At 44.1% G+C, this 17,970-nt stretch overlaps 4 protein-coding genes across 4 annotated transcripts; 1 reads left to right on the forward strand and 3 right to left on the reverse strand.

Annotated features, from left to right (window-relative positions):
- The first annotated feature begins 2,880 nt into the window (after positions 1 to 2,880).
- On the forward strand, positions 2,881 to 8,175 carry gjb9a (gap junction protein beta 9a). The gene is made up of 4 exons (XM_068752432.1): positions 2,881 to 3,002; positions 5,763 to 5,974; positions 6,611 to 6,912; positions 7,003 to 8,175. Exons 2-4 carry the CDS (start codon positions 5,804 to 5,806, stop codon positions 7,343 to 7,345), a joined length of 816 nt encoding a protein of 271 aa, XP_068608533.1. The 5' UTR covers positions 2,881 to 3,002; positions 5,763 to 5,803; the 3' UTR covers positions 7,346 to 8,175.
- Positions 8,176 to 10,078: 1,903 nt separating this feature from the next.
- On the reverse strand, positions 10,079 to 10,499 carry LOC137907980 (protein BTG3-like). Its single transcript, XM_068752344.1, has 2 exons — positions 10,324 to 10,499; positions 10,079 to 10,220 (listed from the first exon to the last, which is right to left on the reverse strand). The coding sequence occupies exons 1-2, from the start codon at positions 10,497 to 10,499 to the stop codon at positions 10,079 to 10,081; spliced, it is 318 nt and encodes a 105-aa protein (XP_068608445.1).
- A 1,787-nt stretch (positions 10,500 to 12,286) lies between these two features.
- On the reverse strand, positions 12,287 to 13,672 carry LOC137907687 (protein BTG3-like). The gene is made up of 5 exons (XM_068752044.1): positions 13,497 to 13,672; positions 13,256 to 13,393; positions 12,644 to 12,827; positions 12,389 to 12,531; positions 12,287 to 12,293 (listed from the first exon to the last, which is right to left on the reverse strand). The coding sequence occupies exons 1-5, from the start codon at positions 13,670 to 13,672 to the stop codon at positions 12,287 to 12,289; spliced, it is 648 nt and encodes a 215-aa protein (XP_068608145.1).
- Positions 13,673 to 15,381: 1,709 nt separating this feature from the next.
- On the reverse strand, positions 15,382 to 17,959 carry marcksl1a (MARCKS-like 1a). Its single transcript, XM_068752059.1, has 2 exons — positions 17,857 to 17,959; positions 15,382 to 16,946 (listed from the first exon to the last, which is right to left on the reverse strand). The coding sequence occupies exons 1-2, from the start codon at positions 17,938 to 17,940 to the stop codon at positions 16,401 to 16,403; spliced, it is 630 nt and encodes a 209-aa protein (XP_068608160.1). The 5' UTR covers positions 17,941 to 17,959; the 3' UTR covers positions 15,382 to 16,400.
- Between the last annotated feature and the right edge of the window lie 11 nt (positions 17,960 to 17,970).

A 17,970-nucleotide genomic window follows, 5' to 3' on the forward strand; every position in this document is an offset into this window, starting at 1 on the left:
ATGTCGACGGGAAACGTAGCCACATTTAGTATCATCGTTTCCGGTTTCCGGGTTTCAAAATAAAAATTGACACGAGTTATTTTTTGCATTGTTGCGAATTTTTATTTTATTTTTTATTTGGTTTTTATTACGCTTTCAGCGGGAGTTCATATTTAAATAGTTGCCTGTTTAAAACTTGTATTTTCTTCCTTTTCCAGAATAATTAGCAATGCTAACTATAGCCAAGCTAACGGTAATGCTATTTATTTACCGTCTCTCGATTCCGTGATGTTACAATCGATATAGCTCATTTTCCCGATTCTGCAGCAGCGCCGACATAGTTTGAATATATACTGAAACTACACTTTAATTAACAGGAGACATTTTAACACGATGAAATATTCTGTAACTCATAAACAGATGAGAAGCAAAGCGTCCCTGTGACATGCCGGTCGCTGTGAAACGTCATCACGCAGAAGCGTAACTCCATTCACGTCATCCTCCGCTCACGCGGTCAATGCTTTGTTTACTTTGTAACATTTTTGACCTACATTCTGCTGACCCTGTGGACTTTGACCAACATTCCGCTGACCGTCAACTTTGACCTAGATCTTTGACCTAAATACCTAAACTTAATTAGAATGCTGAAAATTGGGATATTATTATTATTTATTATATATATTTATATATATAATGGATAATTATATATATATTATTATTATTAATAATAATTATTATTATTATTATAATAATAATAATAATTATTATTATTATTATTATTATGATTATATATATATTTATATATATAAATAAATCGCTACTATGTCACAGTATTACTAGACAATATGGATGAAATATTTTAAATTTTTTATCAACTGACAATTAAAATACCCAAATGTTAACCTTGACAATTATCTGTCAATAAAATCAACAAAACAAGTGATTTCAGTGTAAATCAAGTCTGTTTTTAAATATTCACGTGTACCACTATTGTCCAATATGGGGTGACATGTACCTTCCTTGTGAACAACATGCATATTTTAATTTCAATATACTATATAATAGATCTGTACTGTGAGCCGGAGCTTTGGATGTCTCCAGACGCTGTGGCCTGCTGGCAAAGCTTGGGCACGAGTCCTCTGACTGGTTTGGCGACTTTGACAAACTCGAGCCTCGCATGGCTTTCATGGCGAACCCATTTAGGGACGTGGACGTCAGCGCGTTGTCGGGTCACATGGTAGAACTGTTCTGCCTTGATCTTGGGGAAACTGAAATGGAGTTAAGTAGCTCACAGAAGGAAAAATGTTGGACACTCCTTGTTTAGATCATTTCAGACGTGCAGCTGAAACTTTAAGCCGTTAGTGTCGCGGTTCTGCGTCATTCTAACTTTCTTGTTAATATTGTATCATTCGCTGTGTGATTGGAGATGAAGAGTTGTCAGCATAATTTCAGGCTGATGAAGAAGAAGTCGTTGCCGCCATCTGCTGTTCGCGCAAAGCGGTTCTGGCTGTAGCTGCTGTGGGATTTTAATGTATTCATGGGAGACAATGTTGAAGTCTGTTCAATTGTAAAATTCCCCAAATATATGTTGCTGACTTTGTGTTATCTGATTCCTTGACACTAAACTCTCTCTCAGTAATTAGAACAATTTTCTGAACTTCAGGAGTTGATCAGTTCTGGAATATTTCTACAGAAGTAATGATTCCATTATCTCACCTGCGTATTTGTAATATTGCCTTGCGCCTGCCGACCCAATTCCACATTATCATCCAGATCTGAAACCTGTTATGTATCCTAGTGAAACGTCATCAGTTATCTCTGTCTTGTTTTTATTTGGACAAATCTTATATATTTGTATTTTTCTGTTGTTGCAGAAATGTTTGAAGGCCCTGATCTTTTTATGTTGGAGAAAAAGAACATCCATTTGGTGAAGCATGAGAATAATAAGCTCTTCCAGCTAACAGAAAAATATCATTACAATCCATTGATGATTTTTTATTTTATTTGAGATATTTGGCTTACAAACAAGCAAACAAACAACGGACAACCAAATGTGAATGCTAAAATCACCTTCTGGACATACATGTTCTTAGTTGCTGTTCCAGCTGCATGCATGAATAACAATGAAAGTGACAGTATGTAAACCGTAGATCTGAGATCTGATCAGTGACGAACGTGCTTCCAAGCCTTACAGTATAAACCTTCATCGTAGCATACGATGCGGAACTTCTCCCCGTCTTTGCTTGTGAATGAACCTTTCCAGACCCCCCCCCCCCCCCCCCCATCCCGACCAAGCAGCCTGTGGCTTGATGCAATCAGGTGGCTGCCGGCGTCGTGTCGTTGGTCTGTCTTGCCTTTATTGACCTCACATAGGTCCCACCACAGCGCTGAGCTGTTTATGCATGTTGTGTTTTCATGCTTTTGTGTGTACCTCGTAACTCAAAACGCAAACGCAATGCCGTTTCCTTGTTCAGAACATGTTGCTGAAACGTATTAGGGCTTCTGTACTTCCGTCTCTTTTGTCTGTCTGCGTTGCAAACAAGTTGCTCACTGAGGAAACACATTTTCCTTGTCCTGTGTAATAACACAGAGGGTGTGGTAGCGGTCTCCACGTCTCACGGACGTTCCACCCCACAGGCATTTGGGCTGGCCTCCGCTTTTAACCTAGAATAGGAGTCTTTTTCTTTTTAACCTACTTATGAATGCGTTGTCAGGCGTTAGGCTACATGGCTTTCAGGGAGTGAAGCCTCCCTGCATCCCACATTTGACAAGACACAACATGCAAAGCTTGTGTGTGTGCGTGTGTGTAGGTGTGTGTGTGTGATGACGTAGCAGCTGCTGAATCTGGTCTGGCAGGATTTCTGAGGGAAGGGCGAGTGCAGAGGCAAGCAGAGAGGGAAAAAGGAGTGGAAGAGTTGAAACTAGTTTTTCCTCTCAATAGGTTTTCACTTTACCGCTGTGTATTTTATTCTCCCGCTGACGAGGACCTCCCGGGTTTAGGCGTTCGAGTCCTTTTTCAGAAGGTAAGCTTCTTTTTTTGTTTGATTCCTCTCATAATTTAAATGGCAGTATGGTAAAAAAAAAAAAAAAAAGGCTAGAACACAGGCTGAGTTACAGTATTTCCCTTATCCCACCCTAAAACAAATGGATGTAAGTTGTTGTTGTCGTTTTTTGACATCAACAAGCAGAAAAGCTCTTTATTCTAGAAAAGAAATAAAGGACTTCCTCCTGTTATGACTCAGACTCAAAGCTCTCGTGTGGATGTTGAGCAATCGAAGACACAAAAAGTTTAAAAAAAATATGGTCTTCACATGAACTCTGGATGCAACATACAGGAAACATCATGGAAAGGAACCCTCTTACAGTGTGGTCCACATTTCCACAGTCTGATAGGATACACATGTGATATATTTTAGACAGTAACTATGGTGATCAAATGACTTCCTGTAAAGCAAACGTTCACCTAAGGTCAGGGTTTTAATCTCCAGTGAAAATCTGCAGTTGAATTTGTCGCATCGTGACAACAATACAGGTTATCTTAAACGTATTGACACACAAACAAACAATACTGCCTTGGTATTAATGTCAAAATGAGGCTTAAATAAGGCCTTGTCATCTCAGAGGCAGGCAAAGACAGGTTGAGGAAGTTTTACCGGACCGGATCTGCCGTTTAGCAAAAGATCAAAATATCAGCCGAAGACTAAAATGGGAGAGAAAATCAGATGCAAATGGTGTTAAAATTGAGTTTAAACTGTTCACGCCGGAAATGCCTCAGTGCCGAGCCTCTCCTCCTTTGTTAAATCTAAATATCTTTGACTCATTCCTAAACAGTGTGCTCCTGCTCTGCTCCAAGGCAGCACAGAAGAGCTTGGAGGGGCTTCCCATATGGTTTCATTTACCGCTACGGCCAGTAATGCGGTGGCACACACACTGGTGATGTCGCCGTTCCTGCGTCATTCCATTTGCCTGGAAAAAACACTCTCACCTAACTCGTATGGTTTGGTGTGATTCAGACGTCTGACTTGAGGCCACGTTTGACTTTCAAGTAAAAGCGCTGACGTTTAAACCGATTCACAGTGAACTACAAAATATATTTTATGAAGGATTAAAATGTTTTAGTAAAAGTTCCCATATTAGGCTTGTTTTTCCCACAAGTTAACGCAGTTCCCAAACACTCGTATGAAATATCTGTGACAGTCTTTGTTTAAAATAGCAAACAGATGCTTGCAGGACAGCGTCCGTCATTTCTGTCTCAAAGAGCTCTGTCAGAAAAGCCTCTGAAAATGAAAACGAAACAACGTGCATGCATGTTCACGACATCTTGTGATGTCAGAGTAAGAGAGATTTCTTCCAGAAGCGTTTCTGTGCTTGATTACAGAACTACACAAACTACACAGGATTGACTGGATGATTCATTTAGATGTTTTTGGGTTGGACCCAAACTCACCATAATACTGTAGAAACATGGGAAAAGTGAGTTTTTCATAATATGGGACCTTTAAAGCACAAGAAGTTCCATCTGCTCAGTGTGCTTAGAAGCTATGAGTGTTAAATAAAGGGAATGGACCAATTACACACACACACACAACGTCTAGGTAACATAAATGCGGAAACCACGCACGACGGCCTTGTGTTTAAACTAGACTAATGACACAAGACCGTTTCATTCATGAACCTCAAACAGCAAACAAACACGTCTCCGGTGCTTAGCAGCTGCAGGGATGGAATTAACGACATCCAGGATCAAGTCTTTATCTGGGTTAGCACACAAGCGTGAGCTTCGTTTCGGTTTAAAATAGCTGAATGTAATGTGTACATAAGTGCCAGATACATCTGCTGTTGTATTTGCCATGCAGTCAAGTATACAAGTTTATTTGTAAAAGAAACGAAGAAATAATTATTGTAATATTACCTGCATATATGATGACATACGGAGGTGGGAAGTAGTGAAGTAGAAACTCTCCGTACTTCAGTAGAGAGTTCAGGTATCTGTAGAACTTGAGTATATTTCCTGACAAATTTTTATTTTTGCTCCTTACATTTTTACACAAATATCTGTGCTTTTATATCCTTTATATTTTCACAACAGCCTCATTGCTTCCGTGCCTTACTTTAATTAACTAAATAGACAGCAAGATGCCTCAGCAAGTCATTGCATGACAATGGAGAGATGAGGGAGACAGCAGACGTAGTTATTTTTCTAAATCATTCACTTTGAATACTTTGTCGTCGTGTGAATGCAGTAACGGTTGAAATGAACTTTCATAACTTGGGTTATTATTTACTGCAATTCAGTTTAGTTTGCGCAAAAGGCGTGAGTAGAAATCAGCAGCCTTTTTACTGCATTTATTTTATCAGAGTACCGTAAATCTTCTTTAGTAAAAGAAATGCGTGTACTTTTGTCACGTCTGATGGCGTGCCATTGAATCGTGCTCTTTCAGTGTGTAGCGTGCGTGGATGGGATTAAAAGATAAAAGCGCCACAAATATGTACAAAAACAACAATGGATGGTACTTTACAAAATGAAACTGTAAAACTCCAGGTGAATTCCAGGTAGACTGGATTTAGCTAAAGATATACCACAATGGTGTATAATACTGAGAATAATTATATATGTTTATAAGATCGAGAATTTGAATGATTGTTTTCTCATGAAGACTTTTTCCCCTTAAAAATGTATTCAGGAAGTGATTATTGTAATATATTTTAATTTCATGTATCCAAATAAAATCATCAGGATGTGGCGACACTAACATCACCTCCACCTGCCCTCCCTTCTACAGGGCCGCTTCCTTTCTTCTCCCAGACCAGTGCGGCGGCAGGCATGAACTGGTCGGGGCTGGAGAGCCTGCTGAGCGGAGTCAATAAATACTCCACTGCATTCGGGCGGATCTGGCTGTCCATGGTGTTTGTGTTTCGTGTGATGGTGTTTGTGGTGGCGGCGCAGCGGGTCTGGGGCGACGAGAGCAAAGACTTTGTGTGTAACACTCGACAGGTAAGAGACCGACAACGCTGTACTATCTGTACTATCGCTACTACTAGATCTGTACTAAGCACCATTACTATATTTAAATATACATATGTCACCATGGGATGGTTTCAGCAGAGACCCAAACCCAATAATTCAAGGTGAATTGTGGCCCACCAACACAGTTGGATACTTCACATACAGCGTGATGTACAATTATTTTCCAAGTTTATATTTTAGAACTACAGGAAATTGCAATGTTTGAAAGTTGTTGTTGTTGTTGTTGTTGTTTGCAGGAAAACCAATGATGAAGTCACTGTTCTTAATATATTTGTCACACTACTTTGTACCTTTCAGGTTGCCTGTTGCAAGATAATTTTTCATTCATAAATAAGCACTGACTTTGCGTTTAGCACCATTCTTTAGCATTGCTACGTCAGCCCACTAAAACGGGCTGCATGTTTAGATGCATTGTAGTTTTCGCATTACAAATACACAGTCATGTTTTTTTTTTAATCATTTTGTGGGGTTGCATTACTGTTTAAAGTATTATTGCAGCATTGTCTCTTGTCTCTTTGAAACCGCTTGTTGCTTACTTTGTATAGAAAAACATGCATCTAACATTTCACTAATGAAATCTCTCCCCCCCCCCCCCCCCCCCAGCCTGGCTGTACCAACATCTGCTACGATCACATCTTCCCCATTTCCCACATCCGTCTGTGGGCACTGCAGCTGATCTTCGTCACCTGCCCGTCTCTGATGGTGATGGCTCACGTCAAATTCCGCGAGGGGAAGGACGCAAAGTACACGGCCTCGCACCACGGCTCGCACCTGTACGCCAACCCCGGCAAGAAGAGAGGCGGGCTGTGGTGGACGTACCTGCTGAGCTTGGTCTTCAAGGCTGGATTTGATGCAGCGTTTCTCTACATTCTCTTCAGGATATACGATGGATACGACCTGCCGAAGTAAAGCGCTGATTGTTTCTGCGACATTTTCGCCGATCGTCAGCTGACGTTCTCTTTTCTGATGCGCCAACCTGCTCTCTCCTTCTGCAGGTTGTCAAAGTGCACGTTGGCGCCGTGCCCCAACACAGTCGACTGCTTCATCAGCCGTCCGACCGAAAAGAAGATATTCATGCTGTTCATGGTCGTATCCAGTGCGCTGTGCATCTTCATGTGCATCCTAGAGATGCTCTATCTCGTTGGCAAGCGCATCGCCAAACTGTTTCGGGTCCGCCATGAAAACGAGAGGATCCTGTTCGCTGAGCACCACGAGCTGACCAAGATGGCCCTGCCGAGGTCCCAGTACCACAGGGTGGATCCGACACTGGACGAGAGCCAGCGGAGTCTCAACAGGAGGGAGAAGGTCAAAGAGGGCACCGTGACTACGACCCTCTAGGGCTCAGGAGACGCTGAACCGTGACTAGTTTCTGTAGGAGGCACATACAAACGTAAATTAACAGCTGAAGTCGTTTTACTGCTAAACGGGCTGATCCCGCGTGTCCGTGATCCGGCGATCAAGCTGCACGTTTCTGACTCTGCGTTGGAAGGACCTCCATCACTAAGCAACTGAGTGGCGTGCTGTTAAAGAGGACTGCTGTAGCACTCGTCTGGATGCCACAATGTGTGTGCAGATTCTGAATACGCAAGGGAAAACAATATCCTTTGTCGCACAAATTAAATCTAACCTTGATGAATATCATCGATTTTGCCATTTTAAATTAACGTGACACAACACAGCACACAGTGACGTAAGTCTATGCTAGGATGGTAACATCGTTTATAGCGTTAGTCGTGTGACTCGGAAAAAGAAAAGGTCCCTGTGCATTATTATAACTTTTAACTATAGGGAATGGAAAAAAAAAATGCAATTGGGTATTTTCAAAAGGAGAAAGGTTTTACTACCAAGTACGTCTGTACACAAACTCTGGTGTCAAATGGTGGAGTCACACGGAGCGACAGAGGAGGGAAGAGCTGGATTCTTCCTGCAGTCAACAGTCCACTGTCCTCACAGTCACGTCAAGCTACCAGCGCTCAACGCCCACTGGAGACCAATGAGGGAGCGTTATCCACTGAAGGTGCAGCTATTAATGCACATGGGAAAGAGGACACAGCCCTGAGGGACACCAGTGCTGTCCTGCTGCAGATCTGGGACGTTCACAAATGGGATGCTGGCATTTGTTTTTACGGCGTCCAGGACCAGAGGGGCCCACATCTATCAATTATTTTTTTTAAATTGCAAGGCTCAGTTTTTGGAATTATCCATCTTGAAAGTTTAATTTATAATTTAGGTTTGCATTTGTTGTGTTTTCATTTTGTATTGACAAAATGAAGCTGTTTGTCTTCCTGTATCAGATGGATTTAATCCCCAAACACACTGTTTTAATTATGGGTCAGGTGAAATGTTTTTATTTTGTACTGATTGGGACTTTGTATTTTTCATTTGGAACATTTGAATGCTATATTTAATTGCCGGTAAAATACAAATGCTCATCAAGCTTGGTATCTGTTCTTTATTTGAAGAAGAGAATATTGAATATTGATTCAAACAATCCTGATGCAGATGTTTGTGGACAAATAAATTCCTGCCATTCAAGCCAACGTTCAGTAGTAAAAATAAAGCATCAGATCCAGAAGTGCATGACAGACCCTTTTATGATTGTGAATTTTGGTGAGTGAATTAAATGCAGATTTTACAAGATCCATTTGTAAAAGTCCTGTCCCCCTTTAGTATATCCAGACCAGGTATCTGGATCCATCCAACGGATTTTCCGTAATCCTGCAAACAGACAGACAAACGGACTCACAGGGACTAGGACAGGCTTCCTACTGTGTCCGTTTTCTTTGTGGTTCTGATGAAGAGTGGTCGTCATCCTCACTCAAAGGAATAGACAAGATATGCCAGAAATTCAAGAGTCTTTATTATATATTTTTTCCAACTTCCCTTTCCCCTACACCTTCTCTCAGCTCTTCCGGATATAATTATATCAAGGGGAAGCTGTATTTAGTTTAAAAGGGGAACAGGACACTTTCTCCTGCTTTTAAAAACATTAAAATTGGACAGATGAGCCCGGCGGGGGGGCGGAGGCAGATTCGATCCATAAAGGGACACTGGCTGGACTTGGTGACGCCATCCATCGCGGAGAACAGAATCGTGGAGCTTCTGGATTCAGCACCTTGGAAACAGACAAAAACACAATCTCAGTCCGTGATTCCAAGAATCTAAGTTCTGTCCTGAACCAGCAGGATTCATAGTTAAAGGAACCCGAACCAAAATGAGGCCCTTACATGTTTGGGTCTGGCGATCGTGAGAGGAGAACTGTGACCGCTGTCCGCAGCAGAGGAAGGGATCTCGGCTGGTCTTGGTGGCACCATCCATTTTGGAAAGAATGGTGCAGCTTCTGGATTCAGCACCTTGGAAACAGACGAAAACACAATCTCAGTCCGTGATTCCAAGAATCTAAGTTCTGTCCTGAACCAGCAGGATGCATAGTTAAAGGAAACAGAACCAAAATGAGGCCCTTACATGTTTGGGTCTGGCGATCGTGAGAGGAGAACTGTGACCGCTGTCCACAGCAGAGGAAGTGGCGCAGTGGGAATCTGACCTCACTTCCTGCTTGACCCTTGTCGTCGTCTCTGAGACGGCTTTGTGCGCTGCCTCGCTGCTGGAGATTCTGGCCGCCAGGAAATGATAATTTCTTTCGCCGATTCTAATGAGATCAGAGGGAGAACACGACAATCGTCTTTTTTGTTGATATAAGGCGGCACGGTGGCGCAGTGGTTAGCACCGTTGCCTCACAGTAAGAAAGTCGCAGGTTAAAATGGACTTTGCATGTTCTCCCCGTGTCTGCGTGGGTTCGCTCCGGGTTCTCCGGCTTCCTCCCACCACCAAAAACATGCAACTTCGGTCCAGGTCGTTATTGAAAAAGATAATTAATTCTCAATTTAAATATATATATATATATATATATACACCAGACAGACTGAGCAGCACGGGTAGTGTCTACATTGAGCCGGTCCCAGGCCCGGATAAATGCAGGAATAACAGGAATGGCATCCGGCATTCAAACTTTGCCAGAAAGCAACTGACTGGAAGGTTGATCAATTTCGTTTCAGCTGTTCATGACTTCACTCACCTGCACCAGACCTCACCGGGGTCCACCCACAGCGTGAGCTCAGGAGGCAGGATCAGGTCGCCGCTCGGAATTCCGCTTTCCTGGCAGCTCCAAAGCAGATCCGGATCGTGTCCGGAGAACTCATTCACTCTAATGCACCTGCACACACACACACACAAAAAAAAAAGCAGGGTTAGTTTATAAGCGTCATAATGCTGTCTGAAAAACTATTCCTGGATGGATTGGCAGGTCGGGCACGGACCTGTATGCCTGGCCTTTGCTGGGGGCTTCGGGGTACCAGTGCCCCTCAAACTTCCTCTGCAGGGCAGAAGCCAGCTTCTCACAGAACACATCCAGCGTGTGAGGCTCCGGCTTGCAGCGGGCCCTTTCCACCAGGCCCCTCAGGAATGACACAGCGGCTGCAATTTCTGCTTTCATTGTTGTTGTTTTTTGTTTTCCTTTTCACTTCTGCCAAGGCCTGTGGTATAAACAATAAATCTAAATGACAGCGTCAGGAAAATCTACCAGAAATAAAAGCTGTAGAGCTAATGCGCTCAAGCAAAAAATATATATATTTGAATGTACACAAGTAACTTATTCCAGTAAAGGTGTTAAATATTTATTTAAGCTGAAGATCTGATTAAACACACAAAAAATAATCGATCAGTTACTCACTTGTGTGTTGGAAGATCATCAGTGATGGTCTTTGTTGTTGTCTTTATATAGTGGCAGAGGATCTTTGCTCGCTTTGATGAAGCAGGTGATCAAAGCCAGAACACCAAGCATTCTCATTGGCTGCTGAAGTCCAGTGCAGCACGCTCATTGGTCGATATCACGTCACAAAGAGAAACAGACGTTACCCGTTGCAGCGGCTGTTTTTGCGGCGTTCAAGTTATGCATTTATTTGTCCAGAAGGGGGCACCAAACTCATATCAAGAATATAACTGCAAGTTTAATGAAGATGTCTCCTTATATTTATTGAAACATTTCGCACAATACAAAACTCTCACTTAAACACAAATCAAATAACCCAATATAAGGTCCATGACACCACATTAAATATAATCTAAAACATCACACAACGCAAATGTAGCCTCGTTTAAAAAGGTTCAGACTGTTACAAAAGCACACAAACTCTGATTTTCTAGTTTAGTTTTAGCTTTGAGTGAAGGCAAAATGCTTCCCATTATGTAAGTCTTTCACTCTGGGATTTATGAAGATGTTGTATGAAATATAATGTGTTTTCTATTATCAAGTTTATTCAAGTATAATCTCTCCTTTCAGCTCTTCATCCACTGGCGTCTCCATGGAGACGTCAACTGAACAGACCCAGGAAAGAGTGAATGTGACCAATGCCAAGTCTTCTCTCATCCAGGTATAATATTTTCAAAGCACATATCCCATCATAAAAGTCCACTATTTATTTTGACAAGTACATGGATCATTGTTTTGTTTCCTTTTTGTATTTCCTCGGAGGACAGAGTGGGTCGGGTGGGCTGGTTTTACTTTTCCTCTGTGAAAACCCACTTGCTGCACGTTTTACCCTTCCAGAGTTATGAAATATATTTTTTTCTTTCATTTGCATGAATTAGGAACTTTTACTTCCTCTGGAGGACTGGCAGTACCGGGATCTTTGGGAAGCGGAGCGTGTTGCGGCCAGCATCATGAGCCGGAACAAAAACCAGTATGGAACTGTGTCTTTTGTGAATTGTGAATTGTGAATTTTGGTGAGTGAATTAAATGCAGATTTTACAAGATCCATTTGTAAAAGTCCTGTCCCCCTTTAGTATATCCAGACCAGGTATCTGGATCCATCCAACGGATTTTCCGTAATCCTGCGAACAGACAGACAAACGGACTCACAGGGACTAGGACAGGCTTCCTACTGTGTCCGTTTTCTTTGTGGTTCTGATGAAGAGTGGTCGTCATCCTCACTCAAAGGAATAGACAAGATATGCCAGAAATTCAAGAGTCTTTATTATATATTTTTTCCAACTTCCCTTTCCCCTACACCTTCTCTCAGCTCTTCCGGATATAATTATATCAAGGGGAAGCTGTATTTAGTTTAAAAGGGGAACAGGACACTTTCTCCTGCTTTTGAAAACATTAAAATTGGACAGATGAGCCCGGTGGGGGGGCGGAGGCAGATTCGATCCATAAAGGGACACTGGCTGGACTTGGTGACGCCATCCATCGCGGAGAACAGAATCGTGGAGCTTCTGGATTCAGCACCTTGGAAACAGACAAAAACACAATCTCAGTCCGTGATTCCAAGAATCTAAGTTCTGTCCTGAACCAGCAGGATTCATAGTTAAAGGAACCCGAACCAAAATGAGGCCCTTACATGTTTGGGTCTGGCGATCGTGAGAGGAGAACTGTGACCGCTGTCCGCAGCAGAGGAAGGGATCTCGGCTGGTCTTGGTGGCACCATCCATTGTGGAAAGAATGGTGCAGCTTCTGGATTCAGCACCTTGGAAACAGACGAAATCACAATCTCAGTCCGTGATCCCAAGAATCTAAGTTCTGTCCTGAACCAGCAGGATGAATAGTTAAAGGAACCCGAACCAAAATGAGGCCCTTACATGTTTGGGTCTGGCGATCGTGAGAGGAGAACTGTGACCGCTGTCCACAGCAGAGGAAGTGGCGCAGTGGGAATCTGACCTCACTTCCTGCTTGACCCTTGTCGTCGTCTCTGCGACGGCTTTGTGCGCTGCCTCGCTGCTGGAGATTCTGGCCGCCAGGAAATGATAATTTCTTTCGCCGATTCTAATGAGATCAGAGGGAGAACACGACAATCGTCTTTTTTGTTGATGTAAGGCGGCACGGTGGCGCAGTGGTTAGCACCGTTGCCTCACAGTAAGAAAGTCGCAGGTTAAAATGGACTTTGCATGTTCTCCCCGTGTCTGCGTGGGTTCGCTCCGGGTTCTCCGGCTTCCTCCCACCACCAAAAACATGCAACTTCGGTCCAGGTCGTTATTGAAAAAGATAATTAATTCTCAATTTAAATATATATATATATATATATATATACACCAGACAGACTGAGCAGCACGGGTAGTGTCTACATTGAGCCGGTCCCAAGCCCGGATAAATGCAGGAATAACAGGAATGGCATCCGGCATTCAAACTTTGCCAGAAAGCAACTGACTGGAAGGTTGATCAATTTCGTTTCAGCTGTTCATGACTTCACTCACCTGCACCAGACCTCACCGGGGTCCACCCACAGCGTGAGCTCAGGAGGCAGGATCAGGTCGCCGCTCGGAATTCCGCTTTCCTGGCAGCTCCAAAGCAGATCCGGATCGTGTCCGGAGAACTCATTCACTCTAATGCACCTGCACACACACACACACAAAAAAAAAAGCAGGGTTAGTTTATAAGCGTCATAATGCTGTCTGAAAAACTATTCCTGGATGGATTGGCAGGTCGGGCACGGACCTGTATGCCTGGCCTTTGCTGGGGGCTTCAGGGTACCAGTGCCCCTCAAACTTCCTCTGCAGGGCAGAAGCCAGCTTCTCACAGAACACATCCAGCGTGTGAGGCTCCGGCTTGCAGCGGGCCCTTTCCACCAGGCCCCTCAGGAATGACACAGCGGCTGCAATTTCTGCTTTCATTGTTGTTGTTTTTTGTTTTCCTTTTCACTTCTGCCAAGGCCTGTGGTATAAACAATAAATCTAAATGACAGAATCAGGAAAATCTACCAGAAATAAAAGCTGTAGAGCTAATGTGCTCAAGCAAAAAATATATATATTTGAATGTAAACAAGTAACTTATTCCAGTAAAGGTGTTAAATATTTATTTAAGCTGAAGATCTGATTAAACACACAAAAAATAATCAATCAGTTACTCACTTGTGTGTTGGAAGATCATCAGTGATGGTCTTTGTTGTTGTCTTTATATAGTGGCAGAGGATCTTTGCTCGCTTTGATGAAGCAGGTGATCAAAGCCAGAACACCAAGCATTCTCATTGGCTGCTGAAGTCCAGTGCAGCACGCTCATTGGTCGATATCACGTCACAAAGAGAAACAGACGTTACCCGTTGCAGCGGCTGTTTTTGCGGCGTTCAAGTTATGCATTTATTTGTCCAGAAGGGGGCACCAAACTCATATCAAGAATATAACTGCAAGTTTAATGAAGATGTCTCCTTATATTTATTGAAACATTTCGCACAATACAAAACTCTCACTTAAACACAAATCAAATAACCCAATATAAGGTCCATTACACCACATTAAATATAATCTAAAACATCACACAACGCAAATGTAGCCTCGTTTAAAAAGGTTCAGACTGTTACAAAAGCACACGAACTCTGATTTTCTAGTTTAGTTTTAGCTTTGAGTGAAGGCAAAATGCTTCCCATTATGTAAGTCTTTCACTCTGGGATTTATGAAGATGTTGTATGAAATATAATGTGTTTTCTATTATCAAGTTTATTCAAGTATAATCTCTCCTTTCAGCTCTTCATCCACTGGCGTCTCCATGGAGACGTCAACTGAACAGACCCAGGAAAGAGTGAATGTGACCAATGCCAAGTCTTCTCTCATCCAGGTATAATATTTTCAAAGCACATATCCCATCATAAAAGTCCACTATTTATTTTGACAAGTACATGGATCATTGTTTTGTTTCCTTTTTGTATTTCCTCGGAGGACAGAGTGGGGAGGGTGGGCTGGTTTTACTTTTTCTCTGTGAAAACCCACTTGCTGCACGTTTTACCCTTCCAGAGTTATGAAATATATTTTTTTCTTTCATTTGCATGAATTAGGAACTTTTACTTCCTCTGGAGGACTGGCAGTACCGGGATCTTTGGGAAGCGGAGCGTGTTGCGGCCAGCATCATGAGCCGGAACAAAAACCAGTATGGAACTGTGTCTACCTAAAAAACCAAGGGTGTCTTGTGCATACTGGTCTTTGAAGGTTCAGAAGCTGCAGTGAAGCAGAACAAAAAAGGACATTTCAAATTCAGGTCTAAGAGCCATTCATTTCAATTTTAAATGTATCTGCGGTAATCGGCATCAAATCAATTGACCAGTTGAGAAAAACACTGACAGCTGTGCATTTCACTCGCAACAGGATTGGACCCGGATCACAATTCCCAAAAGACTTCATCACTTGTTGGCTGGGGGGGGGATAATCCTGGATCCAGATGATGCTCTTGATGTTTCTTGGGCCACCCATAACCTCACAAAATATTGAATCCAATCCTGGGAGTCATCTTGCTAACAGACCACGATATGATTGTGAGGTTTATTTCGTGTAATGAAATGCATATATTGTGCACCAGATGTTGCAATTAATTCAGTGTCAAAATGTCATCGGCACCAGAAGAGCTTTGAAATATAGAGCTTATAATTAGTTGCAAAAAATTGGCCTCTTTAATTAAAAGAACATTCAAGCTGATCTAAAAGCGGTTTGGCTCTAATGTACCTCTTTTTTTTTACCTGCTGCATTAATGTTTGGGTTCACATGTTTGAGTCAATCAAGGGCGACACACAGGCGGAGGGGATCGAACATTTATTAACTCTTATTCAAAGTTACAATAAAACCCATCAACACCTTCAAATGATAGCAAAATAATGAGAAGCAAGAATATTGGCATAAACATATTTACAGAGACAGTTTGCAGATTAAAAAGCGCACGTTTTGTACACAATCCCCACACCCTGTATCATAAATCCTGAAATGTGAACACTGCACTACTCAAGAAGCTCGAATGTGGTTTTAGCCAGAAAAAGAATCAAAAATGCACAAAGAGGTCATCCAACCCCCCACCCCTCCTCGGTTTTCACTTATACATGACATGAAATTTGGGGGGTAAAAAACATAAGAATGTAGAATACTAAAAATTAATATGATCATTTATGGTTTATGTGTCCATTTAACAGTCATTTCAAGTGAAGGGGGTGGTCGACCCCGCTCCAAATCATTTATTAACCCCCCCCCCTGCCAAAAATAAAAATAAAAATGAGAAATAAAAACCGTTATAGGGCTGCCACGCTGTTAAAAAGGATGCTTCTCCATGAACTGGGAAAGTGAGTCCGTATTCCTGATTCGCTCCGCACAGCCAATCCGCTACCGTCGCCACGCGCCGATCTCTGTGTGTACCATGGGGGGGCGACACAAGCCTACGTTGTCGTCATGAGAAGCCGGTAAGATGCCGTCTGTCGAGGAACTAATAAAAAAAGGCCGTGAGTTGGTGGCGGAGTCAGCGAACGTGATACTTCCTTTATCTTCTCTAGATGTTTCGTTTAGAACTGTGAGAACGCGGAACGAGTCTTTCATATATATTTATATACTTTAATCTTGGACAGTCAGTTCAGGTGCGCTGGCCTGGGGTCAGTCACTCTGCTTTGGCCTCGCCCTCAGAGGCCGCAGGTGTTGTGTCCTCGGTGGGGGCGGGGGCGGCGGCCTCCTCGGCGGGAGCAGCCTCTGTGGGTGGGGCCTCCTCGGCCGCCGCCACCGCCGCCTTGGCCTCTCCAGCGGGCGCGGCTGCTTCGGCGCCCTCGCCCTCCTTGGCCTCGGCGGCCGGCGTCTCCTCTTTGGTCTCCTTGGCGGCGTGGCCGTTCTCCTCTGGCTTGTCCTCGGCCGTTGGGGAGGCGGCCTCCTCCTTGGGCTCCTCGCCGCCCTTCTTGCTCTTCTTCAGGGAGATGCCCTTGAACTTGAAGGAGTTCTTCAGGGAGAACTTCTTCTTCTTCTTGCCGTCCTTCGCGGCCTCGCCCTCTGCCTTGACGGCCTCGCCCTCGGCTGCTGGGGCGGGCTCGATGGCATCCCCCACGCTGGCCCCGCCCTCCTTGGCCGGCTCGGCGGTCCCATTCCCGTCTGCTGCAGCCACCTCCCCGACGGCTTTGGGCGACATGTCTCCGTTGGCTTTTACGTGCCCGTTCTCCTGCAGAGAGGACATTACAATAATCACACCGGGTCAAAATAAACACATCGCCTTTGGAAATGGGGGGGGGTGCTAATATTCCAAATAACTGAATCATAAGAGATCGGAGCATGACAGATTAGCATTCGCCTCTTTACTCCCAACAGTTAATCCCTGTTGGACTTGAGGGAAGCTGTCGGGAGGGGTTCGGCAGCTGTTTGCGTGACCTTGCGCGGACGCGCGGGGGCAGTAGAGCCGCATCCAAACGTCAACGCAGCCGGAGGGGGGGGCTCGGAACAAAGGAAACCTGGTTCGGGCTCTCATCCCACATCCACTCGGGACGAGCGAAGACAAAGACGCGATCGGTTCATGATCAGCGACTCCAGAGCTCGTCGACGAAAGGAATAGTTTATCAATAAATCCCAACAACCCAAATTTAACATGCGTAAAACTGGTTTTTAATCCCGTTCATCGACGGGCACGCGTTTCTCTGGCACAGTCGGTGGACGTGGATAAACGTGCGTGCGTGTTCAGCAGCCTGGGCGGCGGTGCGTGATCCTGTGTGCGTCTCGCCTCCAGCGGAGCGCGCATCCTTTTGTTCCGACAAAAAGGATGTGCGAGCGGCCGACTCATGACAGAAAACACGGTCCGAATCCGCCGCCTTGCACCAAATGTGCGTCTGTTCGCCCCCGGGGGGGGGGGGGGGGGGGGACGGTTTTAACAAAAGGCTGGCCTGTTACGCGTCGGCCGGGGGGGCGAACGCGCCCAGTGCGCTCCCGGATTTTCGGCAACCTGTTCGTGCGTCACTCAAATTGCGTTTACACAAAGGCGCTGATAATAAGAGCGCAACAGATCGAGTCGCCCGAGGGGCCAGTGGGCGTTGGGGGGGCCGTGTGGCCCCCCCAACTGACGGTGCGCCTTCTTCACTCACCTGGCCGTTCGCTTTGGCGGCAGCGGGCTCGGCGGCGGCTTTCCCCTCAACAGCTACTCCACCTTTGGAAAACTGGGCTCCCATTTTTTTTTCCTCCTTTAAGTTGATTTGAAC

The sequence above is a fragment of the Brachionichthys hirsutus genome, chromosome 18 (genome assembly GCF_040956055.1).
Source record: "Brachionichthys hirsutus isolate HB-005 chromosome 18, CSIRO-AGI_Bhir_v1, whole genome shotgun sequence".
NCBI lineage: Eukaryota > Metazoa > Chordata > Actinopteri > Lophiiformes > Brachionichthyidae > Brachionichthys > Brachionichthys hirsutus.